At 35.0% G+C, this 22420-nt stretch overlaps 1 protein-coding gene across 5 annotated transcripts; it reads left to right on the top strand.

Moving 5' to 3' along the window:
- The first annotated feature begins 71 nt into the window (after positions 1 to 71).
- mtmr1b (myotubularin related protein 1b) lies at positions 72 to 21974 on the top strand. Of its 5 annotated transcripts, XM_051093485.1 has the most exons (16): positions 72 to 275; positions 2812 to 2917; positions 6993 to 7058; positions 9832 to 9907; positions 10638 to 10732; positions 11247 to 11354; positions 11470 to 11571; positions 11660 to 11743; positions 12703 to 12852; positions 13165 to 13353; positions 15312 to 15497; positions 17411 to 17617; positions 17699 to 17791; positions 17870 to 17983; positions 18076 to 18252; positions 20177 to 21974. In XM_051093485.1, exons 1-16 carry the CDS (start codon positions 226 to 228, stop codon positions 20324 to 20326), a joined length of 1953 nt encoding a protein of 650 aa, XP_050949442.1. In that variant the 5' UTR covers positions 72 to 225; the 3' UTR covers positions 20327 to 21974. The 5 variants fall into 5 exon arrangements, with proteins under 5 accessions (XP_050949442.1, XP_050949443.1, XP_050949446.1 ...); XM_051093486.1 differs by lacking the exon at positions 6993 to 7058; XM_051093489.1 differs by lacking the exon at positions 2812 to 2917 and having other exon boundaries at positions 188 to 275.
- Positions 21975 to 22420: the final 446 nt, after the last annotated feature.

Consider the following 22420-nt stretch of genomic DNA (forward strand, 5'->3'; position numbering starts at 1 on the left):
CAACGTAATTAATATTCAGAAGCAGACCGTCACCATTGGGAGTTTACGCAGTACAGACCTAATTAGTATTCATGAGCGATTCCCTTCGACGTAGTAGGATTCATGATTTCGAGTTACAGCAGGTCACAAAGTTTTAGAGGAAAGCGTTTTCTCATTCAGACGCACGATGAGCGTTGGATATGCAACATAGCGTTATTGTGCGCTTCTGTAAGCCTACAGTAGAGGATGGACAAGCGACCGACCTCCACACAGTCAAACGCTGAAACTCCAGACAGGTCAGTGTCAATAACACCCATTTATATTTTATGACACCCCCTCTACATTGCTAGTTAGGCGACGCGACGCTAGTGGATTATAATGAACGCGTTCTTGTAAGTCGCGTCGCGTTGTAAAGCGAGTGTCATAAACCAGGTGTGTTTTACCGCGTTCTTCGTGTTAGTTACTGAGTGACTTGATGCAAACAAAACCCGTGGGCTAACTTTGTTTGAATGGGATGTTGTGACATATTACACTGGACATGCAGATAAGAAAGCATTTTATCAGCCTGAGCAATACTGATGACCTATAACCTTCATAATAAAAAAAAAATGGATGACATGTTGTTTAATGGTGCACTCACATAAACAGGGGTTTTGAAAAATATTAAAAATGCTGAATGCTCCTCTTGAGGTTGAACGGTAGACCATGAAGAATCTGCAAAATGTTAATTATTTTACCAAAATAAGAGGGATCATACAAAATGCATGTTGTTTTTTATTTAGTACTGACCTAAACAAGACATTTCACATAAAAGACGTTTACATGAATCGAATTTGTAATCGTGATTACAATTACAGATGCCACAATTATGTACTCCTTCAAAGGCACAATTACAAAAAAACAAAAAAAAAAAAAAAAACACTTACATTATTCTGCTTTCTTAAGTTGTGTGATTGTGAGAGTGTGTGTATTTTTCCTACAGGTTTTTTTTTTTTTTTCATTTTTACATTTTTACTTTTGTATGATTAAAGAAGAAACTGTATATAAAAATGTGCCATGTAGTTGCTTCAATCAATGGTATAAAGCTATTCAAAACATCATTCAGTGTAAATTGTGATAATCGTAATTAATAATCGCAATAACAATTTCATGGGAATAATTGACCATTATGATTTTTGTCATAATCGTGTAGTCCTACATATAGTCCACAAGAGAATATATTAGTTGAAATGTATAAAAATGACCCTGTTCAAAAGTTTACATACACTTGATTCTTAATAGTGGTTACGTTAATGATCCACAGCTGTTTTTCTTTGTGTACACTGTAAAAAAAGTTGTTTCAAATTAAAATAATTTGTTACCCCACTGCCTTATTTTTTTGTTTAGTCAACTAAAATATTCCAGTTGTCACTTAAATTAACATTAAATAACTTTAAATCTTAAAGTTGATTAAACAAAAAAAACTAAGTCAGCGGGTTAACAAATTTTAAGTTGAAACAACTTTTTGGAACATTTATTTTTATTTATTTATTTATTTATTTTTTACAGTGTAGCGATAGCTGTTCATAAGTCCCTTGTTTGTCCAGGTGACCTGTGAGCTGTTCTTCAGAAAAATCCTTCAGGTCCCACAAATTCTTTGGATTGTCAGCATTTTTGTTAATTTGAACCATTTCCAACAAAGACTGTATGATCTTTTCACAGTGAGGGACTCACTCTTATGAACAGAACGTTCAAATGCTCACTGATGCTTCAGAAGGAAACCCAATGCATTGAAGATCAGGGTAAATTTTACTTATTTTGTCTTCTGGGAAACATGTACATATCTTCTGTAGCTTCTGAAGGGCAGTACTAAATGAAAAAAAAAGTATTCAGGCAAAATAAGAAAAAAGTATTCATCTTCATTATGTTCAAATGTTTACATCCCTGGCTTTTAATGCATTGATTTCCCTTCTGAAGCATCAATGAGTGTTGAAGTTTCATATGGGTCCCTCAGTTGTCCTCAGCATGAAAAGATGAATCTCAAAATCATACAGTCTTTGTTGGAAAGGGTTCAAATACACACCAATTCAGAAAAACCAAAGAATCTGTGGGATCTGAAGGATTGGGCAGTTTAACTGTTCAGGACAAACAAGGGACTCATGAACAACTATCACTAAACAAAATACACAGTATTAAGAATGAAGCATATGTAAACTTGGGCCGGAGTCATTTTTATAAATTCAACTATTATTTTCTCTTGTGGACTATATGTAAATGTCTTTCATGTGAAATACCTTATTCAGGTCAGTACTAAATAAAAAATAACATGCATTTTGTATGATCCCTGTATGATTGTATGATCTGCTTGTTATGGAAGCCTGTTTCCGCCACTAAATAAAAAAATAAAAAAGGTAATTGCGTCTTTTTACCTCACAGTTCTGAATATAAACTTGCAATTCTGACTTTTTTTCTCAGAATTGCAAGATCACATTTCTGAGAAAAGAAGTGAGAATTGCAATATAAACTTATACAATATAAATTTGCAACTGCAAGAAAAAAAGTCAGAACTGTGAAAAAAAATCTGGAAAAAAGTTTGTTTTATTATTCAGTGGCAGAAACGGGCTTCCATAACTTTTAGCCAGTGCTCAAAATTATAGTATAAATATATAGTCCATCTAAACTATACATGCAACATAACTATCTGATGGCACATAGTTCAGAATGATGAATGTTGTTGATGTATTCATACTTCTGGGATAAATAAGAGCCAGCTGAACGTAAACAAAAACCGTGCTCTTCTCAATATCTTACTGTCAGACATATATGTAACTTATTAATACTTTTACATTATAGTCCCACAGGGGCTCATGTTGAATGGTGCAAACAACTGATTGCAGCCACTATGTCAAGTCAGATCTCTGGACCCATCAGCTCAGAGATGAATTCCAGAGAGTACAAGGTATGAGCATACTGGTGTGTGTGTATGTATTTAAAATATATTAAAACACTTTTCCTCTTGAGACAACACAGATCTCATATAGCTCGGATTGCATTAGTTGTCTGCTTATGTTATGGGGATGTTCGTGACAGTTATGCTGCGTGATTTATTAATGTTTTTTCTTATATTTTGTCACAGTTTGGTAATTTATAGAGGTAGAAGACTGTACTGAAGCAAACAATATAGCGAAATGGGTAAATGCTCACTAACTCAAAACAGGTTCTTGTTTTTTTTTCTTTATTTATGCGTTGCCAGAGATCTCCACCCATTGCTTTTACTTTATATACTCTTATGCAAGAGGCAGCACACTGCTGTTTTTGTCATGAAACCACAGTGGATCAGAACATGCTGATGAAATTATTTCATGCATGCATAGTTCACATTAAAAAGTAACTTCTCTCAATATTTACTCATTTTGTTACAAAACCTTTTTGGTGGAACATAAAAGGTTAATTTTTCTCTGGCCATATCATGGGACTATAAAAGCATCATAAAACTAGTCCAGACAACTCGTGCAATAAGGGCATCTGGAGTCATGTGATAGCATTGTGTGAACGAAACAGTTGACTGATAATTTTTGATAATCTTCTCTTTTACTAAGGAATAGTTCACTCAAAATGAAAATTGGCTGAAACGGCTGTCAAAGATGTAGATGAGTTTGTTTCTTTAGAGAAATTTAGCATTGAATCACTTGCTCACCAATGGATCCTCTGCAGTGAATTGGTGCCGTCAGAATGAGAGTCCAAACAGCTGATAAAAACTTCACAATAATTCACAAGTAATCCACACTATTTATATGTATAAATTAAAATGTGGTGAATCAAAAAGCTGCATGTTTGCAGGAAACACATCCATCATTTTTTAAGTTTTTCTTCTGTCTAAAAGAGTCCTCTGTCCATAATATGTGCTTTCACCAGTAAAAAAGTAATCTCATCTGAATTAGAAGAGAAATATTTACAGAACAAAGCACATTTACAGGCAGAAACAGTCCAAAACAGTTCTAAACAAATGTGTTTTATATTTTCCCAGAAGCGACTGATTAAAAAATAATACTACATTGATCCCTTATGAGTTGAGACTAGCTTCTCTGTTAATCCCGCAGAACTTCTGATTTTCACACTGTTTCTGTTCTTTAAAGGGGTTATATAACAACAAATTCAGTTTTACTTCATCTTTTGAAATAAAGGAATTCATTATGAAAGCAAATTATAACTTTCAGAACTGAAAAATCCACCCCCAATCTGAAAATAACCTGTATAGAAACATAGATGTTATGTTTTGATGTTTTGATGATCAAAACACAATCTACTAATGCCTTCTGTCATTTGCTTCATATTTTAACAGAGTGTCTATTTACACAAAGTGCAAATAGCCCGTCTTTGTTGGCAGAAGCTATTTACACTTACTCCACCCACAAACGTGTGATTGGAGTTGTCAACACTACAAAAGACGGGAGTCTAAACATAGCACCAGTGGTATCATTTTTGTTGCAATCGACCTGGGTCTTTTTTTTTCACCCTTTTCAAATCTCATATCACATCAGAAAGGTATTTATTTTCAATAAAAAGGAAGGAATAATCTAAAAGTTGAAAATAAAGTATCTGGTTAGCAGGGTTGCCAGGTTTTTACAGCAAAATCCGCCATGGACTCATTTAAAGCTGAAAAGAGATCAGGCCTTTGTTGTTGCAGGTCCAAGGCTTTGGAATAGCCTTCCATCTGAGATGAGAGAGATTACATCCTTCAATTCTGGGGTAAAAAAATTATTTCTTGTCATTAGCTTTCGAGGAGTTGGGCTACTATCTGTGTTTTTTATTTGGATTGTTCGTGTTTTTAAGTATTGTATGTTAATGTTATGTTGATTGTACAGCACTTTGGTCTGCAGGTGCAGTTGTAAAGTGCTTTATAAATAAAACGAATGAATGAATGAATGAAAATCCGCCCAACTCAAAACTAGCCTAATCACGTTTTGGGGGGTTTCCCTTGTAAAAATCGCATTCCGGGAATAAAATACACATTTTTGGTGAGCTTCCCCTGGTGCAGTTCACATTCCTGGGGCTAAATATAAGATTATTGGGGTCGCTTCAACCCGCTGGCATGAAAAACAACCTGCAGCAATAGTAAAGTAGCCCAATTCCGTCGGAAAACTGTGGACCTGGCAACACTGCTGGTTAGGGTAGATGTAGGTAGGGCTTATGTTGTCCCAGTAAGGTGGTATCCATTTAATAATTTGAATTAAAATGATAATTTACAGTCAGTAAGTTATTGCATACTGTTTTATTATGTAATACAATACTGAGGTGCGGATAATTGCCACTATTTGCAATAAGTACTACGAATAGCAGAATATCCTGCTATTTTAACAGTGTGTTAATAAAATCTTTCGCTATTTACACTTAGTGCAAATAGTGACTGCAATATTTTAAACTTTAAGCAAATAAAGGGCTTTTAGTGTAATTGTAAAAATACATTTTATATTGTTATGAACATTTACTGAACTGAGGTTTACTTGATTCATCATTGAATACATCTTTTTTTATGTTAAGATGTATCAAATATGATACAAAAGGCTTTTGAGGAACATTTGTTTATACATCTCTCAATTAGCATTGCATTGCATTATGTATGGTTTGCCCTCCACAATAAAAACTATGAAGTTTAAGTGTATATATATATATACATATATATACACTTAAACTTCATAGTATGAGCCAATACAAGCTCCATATTCTCACTATATCATACCATATGAACCATAAATGTCTTATGAAGAACTTTTTTTCAAATATGTTTTATCTAATGGTTCAATAAACTGTTCCATTTTTTTTTTTTTATTATTATTTTTTTTTTTAATATATTTTATTTGTCAGGTTTTACAGGGTTAATATACAGTCAACTTCTTAGCTTTCCTTAAAAAATGCCAGTATCACAGTGTTCTGTTCATTGTTTTTGACGCAGAAACCTTGACAAACATCTAAAATATGAGAAAGTATGAAAAGTGGGAAAATGATAAAATGTATATGACCTCTATATGGCTCTATGCTTACTTTAAAAATATAGGAGCACAGTCAAAATTTCAGGAGCACCTTCTAATTAATAATAAAAAAAAAATTGAAAAATTTGATCCAAAATCCGATCAAAAATTAACCTTCTCGTTACGAGGTGATATTTGACTCCTTAAAGTGATTTAAAGTGATAAAGAATAAGAATAAGTAACCAATCAAATGAAATCAGTAATAACAAAATTCATTTGCACTACAGAGGTAGTACAGAAGAACATAAAAGTGTAAATATTAAATGAAAAAATAATGAAAAAATACTTTAAAAATGAAACTAAAATTGCCAGTAGGTGGCGGCAAGTCACTGATTTAATTACTGAATCATTCATTCATTTGATTCGTTCAAACGGCTGATTCATTCAGGAATAAATGAAGTGACTGTCTTTATGAATGGGAAATTGAATCATTGCCTCACTGGATTCGTTTAAAAACGCACGTTCATTCATAAACGAACCACCACTGTGTTTGAATGGAGATGCACAGCGGCTCAGTTTTGTGACTTGTTTCGGACTATTTTTGACGAGGAAATAAGAGCAGGCAATAATGTTATAGTCAGACAATGTAAGTCACTTAATATGAACTTCTTGTTTGTTGAACTGTTGTATTAAATCAAAATCACATTTACAAACTCCCTTAAAAATCAATAACAGCTGTCACTCAGTTCATCGAGATCTCACAAAGTTCCATTATAATCAGTGAAGCTCCCTACACTGCACAATCAATTTCTTATCTACACTCTCTTTACACTGGTGCTCCTGTTTTTTCATAGTCGCACGCAGTAGTTTTCAGTCGCATTTGCCCTGCCTTTTAACCTCATTACACCTCCATGGATGCTTGTAGATCTTAAAGTTTCTTGAAATGAATGATTCCACAAGCTTTTTGGGGTGATTACATGCACTGTAATGTTTCTGCTCTATCTTCTTTCTCCTTCCTCATCACTCTCTGTTTTTCTGTGGTGTTGTGGTGTTTCTTTGGTGCAGGACTGTGATGTGGAGGTTAAAGGATTTCTCTTGGACAGTGACCCTCAGCAGACTGCCCCCTCTTCGGCAAGTCTCTTTCTGTGTGTGTGTGTGTGTGTGTGTGTGTGAGACTCTGTTAACTATTTGACATGATTATTAACTTACTAACAGACTGAATTTCAGACAGTTTCATCTGTCTCTGTCTATCTGTCTGTCTGTCTGTCTGTCATAGACTTAAATCCTAATCCTTAAATCTAACTATTAAAAAACTGTCTGGTTTGTATCAACAATTTATATCAGAACATAATGAACTAATTTTGTAATTGTAATATTTGGATATATATTTGTATGTTTGTACACAGTTTTTTTCTGTGCCACAGATGCTGTCAAAAGAGCACGATTTGTGTTTGAATCTCCAGAGTAGATAACTGAATGTGTGAGGGGAAAATACAGATGTTTTGACTCATATGCCATTATGAAATATCACCACCCCGTGCCATCTTTCCAGGGCTTTATTAGCATAATGCTGAACCGATCTCCATAGATCTTTTGTCTTGTTAAAGGTCAAGCCTGTTGAACTCCACAGTGCCGTCGTTGTCTTGAAGCTGGACTCTAACAGAATGACTGAATTCTCTGATTCCTCTGTGTCCATCAAGCTGCCAAACAGTTGTGTCACTGTGGGTGGAGCAGACCCATGAGCCCCCATCTCATCCCGCTGAACTCCCTACTGCTCATTGTCAACAGTGTGCTCACAGAAAATTAACTTTTAGAGCCACTGACTTGTGATTCACGAGATCTGAAAAGTAATCAAAATGCTTTCATACTACATGTAGATAAGATTTTACTAGATACTGGTGCTAAATTTACCATCAAGATGCTGGAGTGTTGTAGATGATTTCTAGAATGCTGCTGTGTGGTTGCTGAGGTTTTTAAGTATACTGTATGTGAAGAAATGTATATTCCCTTCTGTCAAAGTTAATGAAAGCATCCAAAAAAATATGAATCTCAGATATTTTGCTCATGCTGAATTTGCGTCATCAGCAGTTTGCTTATACTGTCAATTTTTTTCAGTGTCCTAAATTACAGCTCTGCCTTCCGTGTTTAGTTTACAACCTCAAACATTGGATTGTTTGCTTTAGGCGGAGAGAGAACTTAAAGTTTGGGAGTGGTAGCAAAGGAAACCACATACAGGGAATCTCTCTGACGCTCAGTTGTATTTATATATATATATATATTTTTTTTTTTATTATTTGTGTTTTTTGTTAGAGGTTTCCAAATAATTTACTATCATGGCACTTGGTAAGGTAAGCATCACTGTTAATATTGTACATTGTAGTATTAAATGTAAAGGTATAGTTCATCCAAAAATTAAAATTCTGTCATTGATTTCTAACCCTCGTGTTGTTCCAAACCTGTATGGAGTTTCTTTCTTCTTTACACAAAAGAAGATATTTTGAAGAATGCCAGTAACCAAATATTTGACCGTAGCCATTATGGCTTTTTTTTCATATTATGTAAGTCAGTGGCTACCGACAGCTGTTTGCATTTTTGGTTGAACTATCCCTTTAAGAGTGTGTCCAACACCACTTTTACATTGTAAATGGAAAAAATTTGATGGACTTTTAATGAAGGAGGGACACGGGCTGTGTTTAGGAACCAAAATATCATAGAGATATCAAGGAAAGTTTTTGGGTAAGCATTATTTAAATTGTGGTCATATTCTGATTATGTAAAGTGGGGAAAAATTGATCCCCTGCTGATTTTGTATGTTTGCCCACTGACGAAGAAATGATCAGTCTATAATTTTAATGGTAGGTTTATTTGAACAGTGAGAGACAGAATAACAACAAAAAATCCAGAAAAAGGCATTTTTTAAAAGTTAGAAATTGATTTGCATTTTAATGAGTGAAATAAGTATTTGATCTCTTCGCAAAGCGTGATTTGGTGGCAAAATCCTTGTTGGCAATCACAGAGGTCAGACATTTCTTGTAGTTGGCCACCAGGTTTGCACGCATCTCGGGAGGGATTTTGTCCCACTCCTTTTTGCAGATCCTCTCGAAGTCATTAAGGTTTTGAGGCTGACATTTGCAACTCGAACCTTCAGCTCGCTTCACAGATTGGCCCCGTCCATTGTCCCTTTGATGTGCAGTTGTCTTGTCCCCTTAGCAGAAAAAAGTCTCCAAAGCATTATGTTTCCACCTCCATGTTGGACGGTGGGGATGGTGTTCTTGGGGTCATAGACAGCATTCCTCCTTCTCCTCCAAGCTCGATTTTGGTGAGATTAATTGATTGCTTCTGTGGACTGGTGTCTTTTATACAGGTCTCCCTTTAAGAGAGTGCTCCTAATCTCAGCTTGTTACCCATATAAAAGACACCTGGGAGCCAGAAATCTTGGGGATCAATACTTATTTCACTCATTAAAATGCAAATAAATTTTTTGAAATGCATTTTTCTGGATTTTTTTGTTATTATTCTGTCTCTCACTATTCAAAAAAACTTACCATTAAAATTATAGACTGATCATTACTTTGTCAGTGGGCAAACTTACAAAACCAGCAGGGGATCAAATAATTTTTTCCCCTACTGTAAGTGTCATGTAAAATACATTCACTTCAGAAAACACATAATGCCAACATTCTAAGTTTTTAAAATCCTAATAGGACAACTGCCGTATGCCTCAATTAATCAGAATTATTTATCATTTAAATACCTTATTCAGAATGTCCACAACTGCATGCTTAAATTATGCCGATACTGGAATATTCCAGTAGGAACATGCAAATACATATCCAGAATATAAATCTAAATCAGAAAATGATACATATAATCATCAAAATATGTTTGTTTCACTGTGTGACAGGCACTCAGAGAAGGAAATAAGCAGGCTCAGATGGAAGAGGCTCCACGTGTTCCTGGAGAAACCATTAAAGCTATTGGTAAGGACCTTAATACTTGTGCTTTTATAATTGAGCATCTTTTTACCTGATGTATTAGTATAAATCATCATGACGCATAGCAAGCCAATCATAATAAGAAATAGTAAGCTAAAGGAGAAGTCCACTTCCAGAACAAAAATTTGCAAATAATGTACTCACCCCCTTGTCTTTTAAGATGTTCATGTCTTTTTTAATTCAGTCGTAAAGAAATTATGTTTTTTAAGGAAAACATTTCAGGATTTTTCTCCATATAATTTTCGACATACCCTAACTGTCATGAACCGGAAAAAAACTGTTCAGGCACAGCAAGACAAGATGAGCATTTGACATTTAAAAAGTATGTAAATTGTATTATTTTTATAAAAATAACTGATAATTTCGCTACATAAGACCCTTCTTCCTCGGTTGGGATCGTTTACAACCGCATTTAAACTGCATTTTGGAAGTTCAAACTCAGGGCACCATATCAGTCCATTATATGGAGAAAAATCCTGAAATGTTTTCCTCAAAAAACATAATTTCTTTACGACTGAAGAAAGAAAGACATGAACATCTTGGATGACAAGGGGGTGAGTACATTATCTGTCAATTTTTGTTCTGGAAGTGGACTTCTCCTTTAATATATAGGTCACGAGATCAGTAGACAAGGTTAAAAATTGTCATTGTTTGTAGACAGTATATATTCATGTCAGTGGTAAATAACCGTTGTGTGCTGTGGTGTTTTTTACAGTCAAAGATGTCATGTATATCTGTCCGTTCTCTGGGGTTGTGAGAGGAACACTTACCATCACTGACTACAAGCTCTTCTTTAAAAGCCTGACGCGGGTAAACACATTTTCTATTTCTTTTTACAGCATCTAAATGCAGTGACACACCAAACTGACAACAGTGTACTAGCGCTGTTGAAAGTACACTGTGGTGTTACCTCATGTCAGCTTCTGGGCAAAAAAGTTCTACCTGAATACTCAGAAATACATAAGTATGTTTAGCTTTTGCCTTCAGTTGCATAGGGTTTTTTTTTTTTTTTTCACACTATGGAAGTCAGTGGGGACCAGCAGCTGAAGGTGAGCTATCCATTTAATATAATAGAGCATACGCCCTTTCTACATACTCAAAAGTGTAGATTTTGACCTGCAAAGTACATAAATCCACTATGCACTAAAATTATGCAAATTAGGATAGGACACAACCATGATCTCCATAAAATACAGTTTCTGGCTCAGTAGATTGATTTAAAGATCTAAATTAATTCCAGAGTGTTTCCTCAGATCTCAGACCATGAGATAGCAACCACAAATGTTTTGGTTGGTTGATAACGTTGTTTGTGTTTTTGGGAAAGGATCCTCCATTTGTGCTGGATGTGAATCTCGGAGCCATTAGCAGACTGGAGTCTGTCGCCGTTCAGAGTCACGGAGACAACACTCAAGGACTTGAGATAGTTTGCAAGGCAAAGGACACATCAGTCTTTCTCCACTCTCACTTCTTTGACTCTCAGCCTCTTCCTTTTCATATCTTCAATTCTCACACTTTTAAATATTAATTCCTGTTTTTTTTTTTCACAGGACTTGAGAAACCCCCGGTTTGCGTACAAGAAGGACGGACAGAGCAATTTGGAGGTGTTTGGCATACTGTCAAAGTACGCATTCCCTCTCTCCCACAACATGGTACGACTCTTTAAAAACACCCACACGTGTGCACTAGCTGAAGTTGTTTCTGTGTGTTTAATGACACACATTCCTTCTCTTTCTTCAGCCTCTTTTTGCCTTTAAGTACCGAGAGACATTTCCAGAAGATGGCTGGAAGATCTACGACCCGGTCGCTGAGTATAAGAGGCAGGTAAGAACTGCCATCACCACTCACCATATGCAAAGTATACAGTTGAAGTCAAAAGTTTACATACACCCTGCAAAATCTGCAAAATGTTAATTATTTTACCAAAATAAAAGGTATCATACAAAACAACTGAGGACTCATATGCAAGAAGGTTCAAACTCTCACTGATGCTCCAGAAGGAAAAACGATGCATAAAGAGCCGGGGGGGTGAAAACTTTTGAACAGAATTTGGATGTGTACTTTCTTTATTTTTTTTGCCTAAATATAATTTTTTTTTTATTTAGTACTGCCCTTCAGAAGCTACAGAAGACACGTACATATTCCCCAGAAGACAAAATAAGTTAAATTTACTCTGATCTTCAAATTCAAAAAGTTTTCACCCCCCCAGCTCTTAACGCATTGTGTTTCATTCTGGAGCATCAGTGAGCATTTGAACCTTCTGTAATAGTTGCATATGAGTAAATCAGTTGTCCTCAGTGTGAAAAGATGGATCTCAAAATCACACAGTCAATGTTGGAAAGAATTCAAATACACAGAAAAGTTGAAAAACCCAAGATTCTGTGCGACGTGAAGACCTGACTTTTCTGAAGAACAGCAGGCAGTTTAACTGTTCAGGACAAACAAGGGACTCATGAACAACTATCAGTAACCAAAAAAACACTGTGGATCATTCAGGTAACAACACAGTATTAAGAATCAAGTTTATGTAAACTTTCGAATTGGGTCATCTTTATAAATTCAACTGTTTTTTTCTGTTGTGGACTATATGTAAACGTCTTTTACTAAATAAAAAAAACAACATGCATTTTTGTATGATCCCTCTTATTTTGATAAATAATTAACATTTTACAGATTCTGCAAAGTGTATGTAAACTTTTGACTTCAACTGTATGTGTTAATACAGGTTATTATTTTGGTGTTATGTTCTGATGTACCTGTGTCTATGTTGTGGACGATGGCAGGGTCTTCCAAACGAGAGCTGGATCATCAGTAAAGTCAACAGCAGTTATCAACTGTGCGAGACGTATCCCGCTCTGCTGGTTCTGCCTTCAAACGTCACAGAAGATGAACTGAAGAGAGTGGCAGCCTTTAGGGCCAAACGCCGTTTCCCAGTAAGATAACAAATTACTTTGAAATTTAAAAGGTGGATTTTGTTGCACAGTTCCATTTTCATTATGGTCCTTTGTTTGACAAACTTGATGTACTAAAAAAAACTAATAAAAATGACAAAACACATGACAAACTGACTAAAACCTAATTTAAAAAAAAAGTAATTTAAAATATTAATGTAAAAAAACTACAAATAAATTCAATGAGACTACTGTAATACTGAACATACAGCAGTGTTTAACTATGATTTTACATTTTGAACATTGCTTGATTTGTTGTATCAGTACTGTCTTAAACATTATTACTTGCGTCAGGTGCTGTCCTGGATTCACCCTGAGAGTCAGGCCACCATAGTGCGCTGCGGTCAACCGCAGGTGGGTCCATCAGATCGCCGCTGCAGGGAGGATGAGCGGTACCTGCAGACCATACTCGACGCCAATGCTCAGTCTCACAAGCTCTGCATCTTTGATGCTCGCCAAAGCACTGTGGCTGACACTAACAAAGTAAGAAACTGTGTTTTAACAAACACACACTGCAGATACACACTACCATTCAAAAGTTTGAGGTCTGTAAGAGTTTTTGGATGCATTAAATTGATGCATTTGTAATGTTACAAAAGTAAAATAAATGCTGTTTTTTAACTTTCAATTCATAAAAGAATCCTAAAAAACTTTATCATGTTTTCCACAAATACATTAAGCAGCATAGCTGTTTTAACATTGATAATAGTAAGAAAGTTTCTTGAGCAGCAAATTAGCATATCAGAATGATTTCTAAAGGATCATGTAACACTGAAGACTGGAGTAATGATGCTAAAAATTCAGCTTTGCATCACAGAAATAAATTAACTTATTTAAAATATATTAAAATAGAAAACCCTTGTTTTATTTCACAATATTTGACTGTGTTTTAGATCAAATAAATTCAGCCTTGGTGAGCAGAAGGGACTTCTTTCATAAACATTAGTCTTGTGGATACCCTTTATATTTACAGCAGCGTTGAGGAAAGCCAGACACTGGTTAACTTTTTTTCTTGCTAGCTGGTCCAACTCATCGATTAAAAGAAAAAAATAACATATTTTATATGAGGTCCACAAAACTCATTTCATGCATTTCAGCCTTTAGACAGAAGGTCTAAATCAGGGGTGGTCAACCCTGTTCCTGGAGGTCTGCCATCCTACAAAGTTTAGCTACAACCCTGATCAAACACACCTGAACCAAGCTAATTAATCTCTTAGGTAGCACTTGATAATTACAGACAGCTGTGTTGGAGCAGGACTGGAACTAAAGTCTGCAGGTAGGTAGATCTCCAGGAACAGGGTTGGGCACCCCTGGTCTAAATCATAAGATCATGAGAAACCTCATTCAGTCAACCTGTTTTAGTGTCTAAATTTATTTAGATATTGTAGTCTTAATTGCTATATATGTATAATAAATGGTTTCACTGATCCAGATTTAGGCTTAACTTGGACTAAAGCTAAATGGATATTTGATGCAAAAATAAAACTTCTTGCATCGGTTACTCACCCTCATGTTGTTCCAAACCTGTATGGCTTTCTCCTGTGGAACACAAAAGAGGACATTTTGAAGAATCCTGGGAACCAAACAACAGTTGGAGCCTACATACTTTCATTGTATTGTGAGAACGCTTTTCTCACAATGTCATCTTTGATTGTTCCACAGGAGAAAGTAAGTCATACAGATTTGGAACGACATGAGAGTAAATGAGGAAAATAAGCATCTTCCCTCAGCTAGAATCTCATCTGTTTTAGAATAATATTGCATGTTATTGAGATTTGTCAAGATGAGGACAAGACAAGGCTTGTGAACATTTCTTATAAGTTCAGTGCAGTATTTTCATGAAAGAAATGATAGAAATCGCATAGATAATTCAGTAACGCTATAGGCTTATGATAACATGTTAAAACATGTTCCCCTTACAAAGTATAGCATCATGTGTGTGATGGCTCTTGAAGCTGGAATGCACTATATCTAAATGGATTTTAAAACACTCAGCATCACACATTTGTTGACTTGGTAAATCACTATAGAGAAAACGTTTGGGCATCATACAGGCATCTAAATGACTGAGGATCACTCACTACTAGACTTTCAAGTCCTTCTGAATACAACGAACTCATACAGAAACACGTGCCTTGTTTCTAAGAGATGCATGACAGTCTGTGCACATGATACTTCTCAACTCTGACTAACCAAAATCTGCTGAATGGCTCTAAATCTCTGAAACTAGCATCAACTTGCCCAGCTAGGGCAAAAGTCCTGTTGTGTACTCCAGCCTTTAACCTGGCTGATGTGTTTTGGACCATAGCGGTTGGTTTCTGGTTGGTCATTAGTTGGTAATTCACTGGTGCATTCGGTAGACCATCTTGAGCCAGCAACAAACTAGCTACTGCAGCTGTTTATTTTGGAATAGCTGATATGATGTAACTTTTGTTATATAGGCCAAAGATGGAGGATATGAGAATGAAAGTTTCTACATTAATGTGGAGCTAAACTTTCTGGAGATCCCCAACATACACGTGATGAGAGAATCCCTGAGGAAACTCAAGGAGGTGGTATATCCTGCTATCGACCAACAACGCTGGTTCTCATCTGTGGACTCTACGCACTGGCTGGAATACATCAGGGTGAGAATACGTGAATATGTCACGGCACCATGTTAGTTTTGAAATGAGGAGTGAAACTGGACTCCATCAGATGATAATTATATCCTGACATTCATACTCATGAAATTTCATTGATGTTTCTGTTCTGTCTTCTCTGTTTTAAAGGTGTCATGAAGTGCCTTTGTTTTTATTTTGTACTCTTCTCTGAGGTCACACTTATAATGTTATCAAGATTTTTACATAAAAAAAAAAACATAATTTAGATGTAATAAGCTATTGTCTGGCGTGTTTTAAACTCCCTCAGCAGAATGCTCTGTTTGATTAGGCGTGGCAGATTGTAGACTCGGACATAAATGCCCACTGCTGTGGCTAACAGTGTACATTCATTCCTCATAGATAGACGCCACTGTGATATAGGTTTAAAACACATAAATAACTCAGTACATTTCAAACGATCTGTAAGAAGAGACAACCCAGCAGGCACCAGACATCAGTATAACATCAGATTGACGTTGGACTCCACTGTCTCACAGACATTGCATCTTGGTTAAAACTTAAAAATCGAGTTGATGTCAGAACCCAACGTCAGATTGCTGTCAACCTCTAATCTCGGACAGACGTTGCATTTTGGTTGAAAATTAAAATAGGGTTCACGTCAGAACCCAATGTCAGATTGACTTCAACCCCCAACGTTGGACATAAGTTCCATTTGGGTTGAAAATTAAAATAGGGTTGACGTCAGAACCCAAGGTCAAATTGACGGCAACTTTCGATGTCGGACAGACGTCGCATTTTGGTTGAAAATGAGAATCAGGTTGACATCAGAATCCAACACCAGATTGACGTCAGCCTCCAGTGTTGGACAGTTGTTGCATTTTGGTTAAAAATGAAAATCGGGTTGACATCAGAACCCAATGTCAGATTGACTTCAACCTCCAACGTTGGGCATACGTTCCATTTTGGTTGAAAATGAAAATCAGGTTGACGTCAGATATAGTAAATTGTTGTCCATCTGAGACATCGGACAGATGTTGCATTTTGACAAACTGGCACTGCAAATTGGCACTGCAGAGCGTCCTGTTGTATTCAGAGTTATCTTTTTTGTTTGGTTTCTGTGTAGACCTGCGCGTTTTGCCTCTCAAGTAAACATTATGCGTGAATCGGTGGGTGGGGCTAAACAGGCATCGATGTTGATTTTCTTTTGTGGAGGCGGCGCTTATCTACTTATTACATCATATATAGAAACATTTCAAAAGCTGTCGTTTTGGTGGACTGCGCTCAATATAAGCTGTTTTTAGACTAATAACAAAGTTGAGTTCTGAAACTTACAGGATGTTTTTATAGTACAGTGACCTCTTATGTGTCAAAAGATCAAGGCAATTTTGATTTCTCAGTTCATGACCCCTTTAAAGTATTTCTTTTGCTTAAAATTGATAAGCTATCTAATGGCTGAATCTGTAGAACTGTCAAATTGAAAATCATCTTAATGGGATAGTTCACCCAAAATTGACAATGATTTTCTCACCCTCAAGTCACCCCAGGTGTATAAGACTTTCTTCTTTCAGACGAATACATTCAGAGATATATTAAAAAATGTCCTGGCTCTTCCAAGCTTTCTAATGGCAGTGAATGGGTGTTGAGATTTTGAAGTCCAATAAAGTGCTTCCATCCATCATAAAAAGTGTTCCACGTGGCTCCAAGGGGTTAATAAAGGCCTCCTGAAGCAAATCAGTGCATTTTTGTAAGGAAAATATCAATATTTAAAACTTTATAAACCGTAATCTCTAGATTCCATTAACTGTTGTACACACATTCACGAGAGAGTTGCGTTCCAGCGGATGATGTAGGACGTAGGCGTAGCGTAAGCTCTGGTGAAAAGTGGTACAACATTTTGGGACAATACCCACCAAAATGACCAGCCGTTTTCTCTGTAGCTCTTGTTAGCAGGTGCGGTGCGCATCGCAGACCGAATCGAGTCGGGTAAGACGTCAGTGGTGGTGCACTGCAGCGATGGATGGGACCGCACAGCTCAGCTCACCTCTCTGGCCATGCTCATGCTGGACGCGCACTACCGCTCGCTCAGGGGCTTCCAGGTGCTTCTGGAGAAGGAGTGGCTGAGCTTCGGACACCGCTTTGCCTCAGTCAGTAACATCCTGTGTATATGGAAAAAGACATTCTGCACCGAACACGTGCTGTTATCTCACTGTCTTTCTGTCTGTTAGCGTGTGGGACATGGAGATGGGAATCATGCAAATTCTGAGCGCTCACCTCTCTTTGTGCAGTTTATCGACTGTGTCTGGCAAATGACCCGGCAGGTGAGGAAAAGCGGAGATGAGAGAAAAATAAAATGACAAATGTATGATGTTATAATAAGTGCCCTCCTTTTTCTCTAGTTTCCTTCTGCATTTGAATTCAATGAGCTGTTTCTCATCACGGTGCTTGATCACCTGTACAGCTGCTTGTTTGGGACGTTTCTTTACAACAGTGAGCAAGAACGAGTCTCAAAGGCAAGTACAAATGCATGCAGCTGTTACTTGGTTTTAAAGTCATGATTTAGTCACTCTAATGTCATTCATTTCTGATTTTTTTTTTTTTGCAGGAGGTGTACAGCAAGACCGTGTCTCTGTGGTCGTATGTGAACAGCCAGCTTGAGGAATTTACCAACCCACTGTATGTGAACTACGAGCATCATGTTTTATACCCAGTAGCCAGTCTGAGACATCTAGAGCTTTGGGTCAGTTATTATGTGCGCTGGAACCCTCGCATGAGGCCACAGGTGAGCAGAGGATGATGGTTTATGGCAGAATGTTTAATAACTACTAATTCCACTTGTGCTTCAGTGATTGTAGGTGAAAAATGTGTTTTGTGGAGTTCTGGTAACAGTTCAAAACAGTTAAGATTCTGAGTTTGTTTTGTATTTTAAGTAGAATTAAATAAAATCTTAGGATTGCCTTAAAATTTATTTAAAATGTGTTTTTTTTTTTTTAAATATATATATAGGGCAAAACTTATGTAGTTTTATTTACAATAAATAGGAATCCCTAATCCCTAAGGGTAATATTTTAATTTTATATGAAGATTTATTTAATTTTTAATTTATATTATATATTATTTATTCAAGCTGCACCAAAAATCCAAAAATGTTATGTTTTTTAATTTTATTGTGATTTTAAGGCCACAATTTTGTGCAAAAGTTAAAAGAAGTTTGACTTAAAAAAAAAAAAAAATGCATCTCTAGACTTTTTTTTTTTTTTTTTTTTTCAGTCCACTGCCCTGCAAATGTGATTGCCCCCTAAGAGTGTTAAAAAAATCAAATTAAGTATTAATTTAAAATAGAAATTAATTGATAGGGCTGTCAGTTTAACGCATTAACATGATTTAGTTTTGAAAAATAACGCAATTAAAATATCTTATCACAGTTAACGCGCTGGCCCCGCCCCCTATATTTCATGCAGTTGACAAATATAACTCCGTAAATGCAGTTATGCACTAAAATTCAAGATACTATTGCAAAAAAAAATGCTGTGTGTGTTTTATCGCATATTTATATATATCACATATCACACAATATCACACGGGCAGCAAGAGCAATATGACACGAGTGCTGATTTTGTCCTGATACATCACAAGCTTAAATGTGAATTTATACAACAGTTCAGTAAATAAGAAGCTGATATTGTGTTAGATTTTAAACACTGTGTTATGTTTTTGCTCAATTTTGCAGAGAATATTACCTTTGAAGCCATAGCAGAATTGTTGCACGTCTCCAAACACCACAACAATGTTGAGTTTCTGAATAAATCTGTTTTTTTTTTTAATGAATGGCATGAAACAATGAATCAGCGAGAGAGCCATTTACTTCATTCTTGAATGAATCAGCGTTTGAACAAATCGAATAAATAACATTGACTCCCACCTGCTGATAGATTTAGTTTCTTATTTAGAGTATAATTTCATTATATATATATGTGTGTGTATATATATATATATATATATATATATATATATATATATATATATATATATATATATATATGTGTGTATGTATATATATATGTATATAATAATCATAAAATAATAATAATAATGATAAAAATAACATTAAAGGGATAGTTCACCCCCAGAAGTTTTAATTCTGTCATCATTTACTCACCCTCATGTCATTTTAAACCTTTCTTTTGTGGAACTGTTGGTAACAAAGTTGTTTTAGTTACCATGACTTTCATTATATGAACAAAAAATACTGAGATGTTTCTCAAATTATATTCATTTATGTTACATAGTTTACATTAAGCTGTTGCAGCATAAATGTTTATGTGTAATACATTTTATGTTGAATAAACAAACATTGGCCATTTAATTTTGATCTGTTTGTCAATGCAGTTAGACATGACATTGTTAAATTTAAATTTTATTTTAAACATTGAATTCACACTTGGATGCTTTAAACTTGGTGGCTCAGCTCAGATGATTTTAATTGGACAAAAAAAAAATAATAAATAAATAAATAAAAAAATTAAAATGCTATTTAAATGATGCATTTAAAAATTATTCACCAATGTATTTTCATATTTAAAACAAGTGGGTTATATTTGTATGTACACATTTAATTTGATGTTTTTTGTAAACTTTACAATTGAATATGTTGTGTTGTGTATACTTCACACTAAAGACTGTTTTTTCCTGTCTCTGTCTGTCAGGTTCCTGTTCATCAGAGTCTAAAGGAGTTGTTGGTCCTGAAGTCAGAGTTGCAGAAGCGAGTGGATGAGTTAAAACGAGATGCAGCTTCATCACATTCTCTCTCGTCTTCCTCAGAGCATGAAGGCATGCACATGCAGACTACTGTCTGAGCATATCTTATTAACTTGGTCAAAAAGCATTATATTTGTTCCGATCTCTGTTGTCACAGTTGGACAATAACAATGTTTACATATGTTTGATAAGATCTTAGTTTAAGTCTTTGAATAATAACCACTGTGTGGTCATTGGTGCCCCCTAAAGGCCATAAAACCACTGTCCAAATAGCATTATGGTTCAACAAACATTTTACATATGTGACCCTGGACGACAAAACCAGTCATAAGTAGCACAGGTGTATTTATAGCAATAGCCAACAATACACTGTATGGGTCAAAATAATTGATTTTTCTTTAATCCCAAAAATCATTAGGATGTTAAGTAAAGATCTTGTTCTATGAAGATATTTTGTACATTTCCTGTAAATGTTTAGCGTAAATATATCAAAACTTAATTTTTCATTAGTGATATGCATTGCTAAGAATTTTATTTGCACAATCTTAAAGGCGATTTTCTTAATATTTAGATTTTTTTGCTCCCTCAGAGTCCAGATTTTCAAATAGATGTATCGGCCAAGTAATGTCCTATCCAAACAAACCGTAAAAAAAGCTTTCATTTAATTTATTCAGCATTCAGATGATGTATAAATCTCAATTTTCAAAAATTCACCCTTATGATGGTTTTGTGGTCCAGGGTCACATGAAATTTCTGTGCATAAATTTGTGAAGGGTATTTTAATTTTATTACATATTTTTGGGAACGTTTTTTTTTAAAAACTGGTAGTTTATTTTCACATCTGAGTTTCATTGAGAGCTGAGTTTAAAGAAAGCCTATTCCAGGAGGATTTTTTGGTTAAATCTTGATGACAACAATATTTTTTTTTTCCAAAACTAAACAGTCTTTGTACAAAAAATGGGCTGAATGTTCCAGTTGCTTTAGCAAAAATGTTCTTGTTCTTATACAAGAATTACTCCTCAACACTGATTGAAGTGTAACATGCTTCAAAATCATGCATAATGTAAAATGTGTGCATAGATTTGCTCTGTGGTCCCGAGTGACATATTTGTGTATAGAAACCGCCACCTTCAGATAAACTATTATTATTTTAAATACATTTCAATATTATTATGCCATTGTAAGGTTTACTAAAAGTTGCCTAATGCGTACATATTTTATTTTCTTAATGTTTGTAATGCCTTTTTTTTAAACGTGTTATAGTAATTTTATAATAAATTTCTAATTTCTTATAAGCTTCAATTTGTAATAATCAAGTATGTTAAAATGTTTAAAACTACATTTTGTTGTATAAATAAAAAAATCTTACATATTGTGTTATTTCTGATGCTTTTTATAATCCATATCTCATTTCTGATTTTTCCATCTGCACATTTGCTGTAAATTAGACAAAATATTAATATTAAAAACAAACAAACATGGGTTCAGAGTACATGTAAATGCAAACGCATTTCAATATTACTATGCCATTATAAGGTGCACTTAAAGTTGCCTAATGTGTATGTATTTTATTTTCTGAATGTGTTTGTAATATCCATTATTTATAAGTGTTTTGTAGTCATTTTATTAAAAAATAAATAAATAAACGAATTTCTTATAAGTTTGAAATTGTAATAATCGAGTATGTTAATATGTTTAAAACTACATTTTGTTGTACAAAGAATAAAAAATATCTTACATGTGTTATTTCTGCTGCTTTTGGTAATCAATATCTCATTTCTGATCTGCAAATTTGCTGTTAATTAGACAAAATATTATTTAAAAAAAACAGGTTCAGAGTCCATGTAAATGCAAATGCATTTCAATACTACTATGACATTATAAGGTTTACTAAAAACTGCCTAATATTTTTTATATTTTATTTTCTGGCTGTGTTTGTAATATCCAGTTTTTTGTAGTAATTTTATGGGTTCGTAGTTTTTTAAAAAATCTAAAACAAATATTGTTACTGTACTAAGTTTAATATTGAAAACAGTAATATTAATGTATGTCCTTGACACACTGTTCTGAACAACCCTTTTAGCAATTTTTTTTTATATTACCGTCTTTCTCTCTATGCAGGCCATCCTCGTTTTTATATAGCAGACAAACTACCCTATTTTCTACTCCTCCACTCGGTATTCACACGCCCT

Source organism: Labeo rohita, chromosome 21 (genome assembly GCF_022985175.1).
Source record: "Labeo rohita strain BAU-BD-2019 chromosome 21, IGBB_LRoh.1.0, whole genome shotgun sequence".
In the NCBI taxonomy this organism is placed as follows: domain Eukaryota; kingdom Metazoa; phylum Chordata; class Actinopteri; order Cypriniformes; family Cyprinidae; genus Labeo; species Labeo rohita.